General features: G+C 40.3%; 1 protein-coding gene across 1 annotated transcript in view; it reads left to right on the forward strand.

Moving 5' to 3' along the window:
• Positions 1 to 6,468, forward strand: part of LOC135730729 (interferon-induced very large GTPase 1) — a 28,657-nt gene extending 22,189 nt beyond the window's left edge. Inside the window, exons 4-6 of the mRNA XM_065248633.2 lie at positions 724 to 981; positions 1,061 to 1,321; positions 1,430 to 6,468. Coding sequence (XP_065104705.1) covers positions 724 to 981; positions 1,061 to 1,321; positions 1,430 to 6,135 — 5,225 coding nt within the window. The 3' untranslated portion in view covers positions 6,136 to 6,468. The remainder of the gene's footprint in view (positions 1 to 723; positions 982 to 1,060; positions 1,322 to 1,429) is intronic.
• The last annotated feature ends 947 nt before the right edge of the window (positions 6,469 to 7,415 follow it).

Consider the following 7,415-nt stretch of genomic DNA (forward strand, 5'->3'; position numbering starts at 1 on the left):
TAACTAAGAAAAACTCATGTATGCCCTGCCTTTTAGCCTTTTTTGGCTGATTGGTCACGTTTTTGATAAAAAAGAAACTGTGATGCTGCTGAAACCATTTGTACTGTCTGTCACTAATGCTGGAATCCTGTCAGTGTGCTTGACTATAGCTGTCTAGTGCAAGACGCGAAGATCATGTGTTTAGCGCACAGCTCGTCCGCAGTGCTTGCTGGAACTTATAGTGTAATTCTGCGCATTCCGAATTAAAGCGGGCCAAGATCAATTAAAAACCTATATCATTCCAAGCGCAAATGTGCAGCAGACCTTGTATTTGACAAATGTGCACTTCACAAACCATAAAGAGCACAAAAGCAGCATGAATTAAACATATCAAAGTCATGTGTAAAGGTACAATGGCATTGCGCTGCAAACACTCTTCTGATGTGCAGCTCAGCCGTGTGATATTATTAGATAGTAGTGCTTTGGGAGAGAGCACTGTAAAACTCCAGCTGCTACAGCTAAGATACAGCAATGGTGGACACTGTGCTTCTCACTCAGGGCCATGTCTATGCAAATAGGTTAGCGTAACCGCTGCTGGGCAGAATCTTGCATCAGAATCAAGCATTAAATAGGGGTTAGGCTGGTTGTTGACAAACACTGTGGACACACATTGATGTTCTACCACTTTATAAAAAGATAATTCTGATCATTTGTGCCCTTTAAAAATTATTTCTGTTTCCACAGAAGTCCCTGCACCAGGTGTGTTTTATGTGACGTGTACTGGGACCAGTTCAGTTAATCTTTCTTGGGATTGCCCAGTCAGCATATCCACATTTGAGTTAACTTACTCCAGTACCACAACCACAAATACCTCTACTTTTTCAAACGTCAGAGCCATAGAAATGGATGGGTTATGTCCAGAAACTGAGTACACGTTCAGCCTTGTCGCAGTATCAGAAAATGGGGATCGAAGTGTGGGAGTTGAAACGACTGCATGCACCAGTAAGTCTTGTTCATCTGCATAGAATCGACTTAACTAAATAAAGTATATTGCAAACGATTGCTTTTGTTTTCATTGCAGAGCCACTTCCACCTAAAAATGTCAAGGTTGAGAGTGTGAGCACCGTAGCAGTCACTCTTATTTGGGATGCACCCAGATGTATGGAGAAGACATTTCATGTACTCTGCTGCCAGAATAGAAACATCGTCCAGGAGAAGGCAACAAAATTAGGCACTGTGGTTATAAGTGACCTAAGTCCTGGGATTAAGTACTCTTTTCACATTACAACAGTGCTTTCAAATGGCAACCGAAGTAAAGAATCAGTGACATATGCTCAAACCAGTTAGTATCATTAAGCATGCATTACTACAGAAATTAAGCATACCTGATATTAAATGACAGTCCTGACATAGCCTGAAATTAATAATGAAACACTTGGTTTTTCAACAGAAACAAGGCTGCAGAGCCTCTTACAGGATTTGGGTTTGGAGCAGTACTACCCAAACAAACTCTCACTCAGCTCTGTCCTACAGATTGACAAGAGGGCAGTGACAGATGAGCCAGCTCAGTCTCTATCATGTTTACCATGGCTGTTCCTAAAGAAACTGATGATGGTAAATGTTACTGCAAGAAGTGTCAAATATTCTCATCTATCTGATGAGAGTGAAGACTTGTCAAGCTTAGACATTTACAATGACCCTGCAGATTTACTTAGTGATCAAAACAGCACTGTGAACCCTTTGGACATAGCAACAGCTCTTTTTCTTTGTTCAGATGGTTTCCTACAACAAGAGATGGTCTCGAAAATGTCAATGTGTCAGTTCTCTGTGCCAATGCTTATTCCAAACTGTGACACTCAACAGTGCACATTCATGCTTTGGGCATTGAGTGATATTATGAAGAGGTTTAGACCTCACTCCCTGTCAGATACAAGAGGCTTTGTGGAAGACAGAATTGTTCACAATGAGCTCCCTCTGGTGTCTTTTGTTAGACTTGGCGATTGCAGCATCCCTAAATCTCAGCTCTTAAACAAACTGCTCAGCAACCCCCAACAGTATCATGATACATTTGTACATCATGGTATGGATTGTGGAGATATTTCAAGAAGGATTTCAGATGGCTTAGTGGAGATGAGTTGGTATCTGCCTTGTGGAAACAAAAACATTGATGTCTTTCCTGAACCAGTAGCTTTTGCAAACCTGAGAGGTGACATCAGTACCTTTGAAACACAGTATACCTTCTTATGTCAGGCCTCCACTGCCATTTTTGTCTTCTTCGACAGCCTGGATACAAACCTAAAGTTTCTCACCAACCAACATGCCAAAGCACAGTTTTTTTTAGTGGGTAACAGGCAAAGCAAAGCATTGGATCTGGAGCATCTGAAAAAGATGGCCTCAGAAATGAGTCTGAAGAAAAACAACATCATTCTGAAGACTAATCAAAATGATGCCAATTTCGTCCAACAGCTCCATTCTACAATAAATCACATTATCAACAGACTCCCAAGCAAAGTATGTCTTGAGGGGATGGATGCTGTAGCTCATGAACTTGGAATTCTTGTTGATGTGGACATTAAAGAATGTCAGAAAGCCAAAGAGAATGCATATGCCATTACAAAAAACATTCAGGACACACTGCAGTTCAAAGAGAACCAACTTCCCCTTCAGGGTAAAATCTGGAAAGATTTGGCAAAATTGGAAAAAGAGGAATGCAGGCTCAGAAAGGCTGGTGAACAAAACCTAGAGACATACAAGAGCGATCTCCAGTTAAAGAAGACTGAGCTCAGGAAACAGCAAAGCCAGTGTGATATCTCAGATGCAATGACCTGCTTTGTCAGTGCACTAACAAGCTCGACCCTGGAGAGATCTTATTTCTTGAAGTGGATGCGGATGAACCTTGACAATATCTCTCGCAAAAGCCTTTCTAGTCTCCGAGAGCAGTACAAAGAAAAGTGTCAACGACTTTCAGAAAACAAAGAGGAAATTGCACGACTTGACCAACAGATCTCTGGTAGTTCTTTAGGAATGGAGCACTTCTTGCGTGAAATGGGACAACTTTATGAAGCGGCAGTGTCACTTCCAGAAAACTTAGCACAACGTAAACAAATGCTCCACTTGCCCAGACTATGCGCTGAGCTGATGTTGGATGGCTTCCCTCTGGAGCTGGTTGATGGAGATGCATCAAATATTCCTCTCAGATGGGTGAATGATGTGCTTCAGCATCTAAACTCTTTGGTGCAGCCCAATAATAAAATCATAGTGGTCACAGTTTTAGGAGTGCAAAGCACAGGAAAGTCCACTTTGCTGAACACAATGTTTGGTGTCCAGTTTGCAGTTAGCAGTGGAAGATGCACAAGAGGAGCTTTTATGCAATTGATTAAGGTCACAGAGGACATCAAAGAAGAACTGGGCTGTGATTACTTAGTAATAATTGACACCGAAGGCCTGAAGTCTCCTGAGCTGGCAAAATTAGATGATAGTCATGAACATGACAACGAATTAGCCACCCTTGTCATAGGTTTGAGTGATATCACAATCATCAATATTGCAATGGAGAACTCCACAGAAATGAAGGATATTCTGCAGATTGTCGTTCATGCCTTCCTCAGAATGAAGGAAATAGGCAAAAAACCCAAATGTCAATTTGTCCACCAAAATGTTGCTGATGTTTCAGCACATGAGAAGAACATGAGGGATCGGAAGATCCTTCTGGAGCAGCTGAATGAGATGACTGAAGCGGCAGCTAAAATGGAAAACAAGCAAGAGTATAAAAGCTTTACTGATATAATGGAATATGATCCAGAGACTTGCAACTGGTACATTCCTGGACTCTGGCATGGAAATCCTCCAATGGCCCCGGTGAATGCTGGCTACTCCGAACATGTCTATGACCTCAAAAAGAAAATGATAGAGATTATTGGGAAATGCAAACTCAAACCACAAAGAAACAGGATAACTGAATTTTTGGAGTGGACAAAAAGCTTGTGGAATGCAGTAAAATATGAAAATTTCATATTTAGCTTCAGGAATAGCTTGGTGGCAGATGCATACATGAGGCTGTGCACAGAATTCCATAAATGGGAATGGTCTTTTAAGAAGCATATGCATGCTTGGTTAACAAAAGCTGAAACTAGAGTGTCAAATTTTGAGATGATGAAACTAAAATCAGACAGGTCGGATTTGCAAGATCTCTTGCGCACACTGAAGCAAGAAGCTGTCGCAAAGCTTGACACCTTGGAAAAGACCACCATGGAAAACCTTTCCAAATACTTTGACCAAACAGAGGGTCATGTCTATCTTGTCGAAAAATACAGAGAAGATTTTGTGAGCAGTGTGAAATCTCTCAGGAGGGAAACGCAGAACTCTCTGTGGACACAGCTCGAGTCAGTGGTGGACATCAGGAGAGGAATGAATAATCTGGACAACATCAAGAAAACTTTCACTGATACAATGGAGAAAAAAGTGTTGGGTCTTCTTGAGGAGTTACGAAGAAGCAACAGCTTCAAAAGTGATGCAGATAGACAGACAACTGATAAGGACCTGGACAAATTCTTTGAAAAAATCTGGCAAGAAACTGTCAATGAGCTGTCATTTACTGGCTTGAAGAGCAGAAACGTATTTGATTGTGTGTTCTGGCAACTTCGTGAGAACATGAAACAGAAGGGAGGTTCTGTAACAGAACAACTATCTCGAGTGAATCTGCACAATTTTGGCACAGGGGAATTTCAAGTGAAAAAAGAATCCTTTTTAAAAAAATTGTGGAAGTGCTTATTCCAGGGTAACCATACTGTCGATCTACAGATCATGGCAGACAATCTAATACAAAAATGCTCTGAATTAGTCCTGGAAAAAACGATGACCCAATCAGATTATCATGACAACTACATTCAGGAGATCTTAAACCTAATTGATGAAAGACTTGCTGCCAACAAGACTATGGGATTTTCAAATGAATTTGAATTATCTCTTAAATTGCACATTTGTGGATTCTCAGCAAGAGAATTTCAACGCATGCATGAAAGTTTCATTGTGCAGAATGATCCACGTAGATGCCTTGATCAGTTTAAAGACAAATATCACAATGATTTCAAAGACCTTTTCCATGATCGTGACCAGTGTCAGAGAAAAGCTGAAGAATTCACTCAGCTGTGCTTGAGTCCGGCAGTTGAAACATACATCTACAGCTCATTGGGCCCAGACATTGTTGATGCAATGCTTCAGGGTAAAAATGCCTTTCAATTCAGTACTCGTAAATTTTTCCAGTACTCGCTCCTAAAGCAACTTCTGAATACAGACAATTTTACACAGTATGTGAAATACATCGTCAACTATGAACATTTTGTTAAAGGTTGGATTTCGGAACAAATCACTGAACAGTTTTCTAATGGAAATGAGGTGTCTAAATTGGAGGTATTTCACTTAACAGGAATCGTCAAGGAGATACAAGAAGCCATCAAAACTGCACTGAGTGAAACGGATGAGGATGGCATCAAAAGATTTATACATTGCATATGTAGGAAGCTTGGACAGAAACTTGTAATACCCAAAGATGCCCTTGAAACAGTAATGGTCCTAAACAATGCTTCTCAAGAGCCATTTGCGTGCTGCTTAACTAAATCTGTAGAGGACATGGAACAGTCAATGAAGAAACATTTGAAAGAAGGCAGCATACAGTCAAAATTGACCAAGCTCAAAATGAAACCCCAGGATGAGCTCTTCAAGCGAGTGTTTGGATGTGGCAAACAATGTCCGTTCTGCAAAGCTCCATGTGAGGCGGGCGGAGAGGCGCACACTGATCACTGTGCTTCAGTACACAGACCTCAGGGACTTGGCAGATACAGATATGAAATTGGTGAAAAGTTGGTGACTAACATCTGCTCTACAGATGTCCACAGTGACAAGACAAGGTTTAGGTGTTTTGAGACCAATTATGAATATTACCCTTACAAAAGATACAGAGTGATCTTTCCTGACTGGCACATCCCTGCAGATCCTAGTATACAGGCCTCAGACTACTGGAAGTATGTCATGACACGGTTCAGCACCAAGTTTGCTGAAGAATACAATGCTGTGCCTGCTGATATCCCCTTTGGATGGAAAATAATCACAAGGAGTCAAGCATTGGCCAGTCTGAAAGAATCTTTTAGCATTAAATAAACCATGCTTTTTCATGGAGGTACTACCTCCTTTCAGCACATTGTTAAAATGTTGGAACAGTGCTAACCAAAGTGATATATGCTGTTGTTTGTGCTAACTGATTAAAATATATAATATGTACCATTTCAAGATAATTAGAAAAATTAATACAATATAGTAAAATGTTTCATATGTGCATGTTTGTAGAAGAAGTGCTTTGTGAAAATGTACTCTTGTTTGTGGTTGTAGAACATTAGCTCATTCGTAGAGCATTACTTCATTATAAATCTGTTCAATACTTATTTCTTGGTTAACCATGAATAAAAAAATTATTCTGTAATCTCAATGGTTTTCTTTTTATGCAGAGAGGAAACAGAGTCCGATGTCTGGCTATGAACGTCTTTAATATTCCCCAGATCAGAGTCACAGCATACAGTATTTAATAACCTCTAAATAAGAACTATCATCACCTTATAGATTTTTATCTTTCTTTAAAATCCATTATTAACATGTTCTTCATCTGAAATGTGGCTGATTCTGAACACATAGTAAAACAGGGCAACAGGTGTAAATTAACTTTTAAGACCCAGTGAAATGTTTTAGCATTCTTAGGAATAGCATGTGCTTCATTTATTCGGTTCTTTTCGAAATCATCAAAATTCGCATCTTATTATGTATGCCCTTATTTCACTAGATGCTTAAAGGTGCAATGTGTAACTTTTAGAAGGATATCTTTACAGAAACACAATATAATTACACAACTATATTATCAGTGGTGTATAAAGACCTTACAAAATGAACTGTATTTTTTATTTCCATACAATGCAGGTCCCTCTTACATCAGGGGTGGACATTCCTGGTCCTGGAGGGCCACTCTCCTGCAAAGTTTAGCTCCAACCCTAATCAAACACACCTGAAAATCCTAATCTAAGGCTGTAGGATTACTTGGAAATGACATCAAGATGTGTTTGATTAGGGTTGGAGCTAAACTTTGCAGGACAGTGGCCCTCCAGGACCAGGAGTGCCCACCCCTGTCTTACATGGAAGTCGGCGTCATGTTTCTCCAGTAGGCCTAAATGGACAAACTGTTCTGTAGAGCGTGTTTTGTCACTACATTAGCCGTTTCTCAATGCCGAGGAAGGATTCTCGGAAGCCAGAATTTCAATTATGCTACGTCATCGACATCCATCGAAGGACTGTTCCAAAGTCGAGGATCCTCGGAATTGCATCCAAGGACTGAGTCCTTCGTTCGACAAATATCCCATATAAAGGAAAGGATGCATTTGTGTATCCTTCGCCCT

The sequence above is a fragment of the Paramisgurnus dabryanus genome, chromosome 2 (genome assembly GCF_030506205.2).
Source record: "Paramisgurnus dabryanus chromosome 2, PD_genome_1.1, whole genome shotgun sequence".
In the NCBI taxonomy this organism is placed as follows: Eukaryota; Metazoa; Chordata; class Actinopteri; order Cypriniformes; family Cobitidae; genus Paramisgurnus; species Paramisgurnus dabryanus.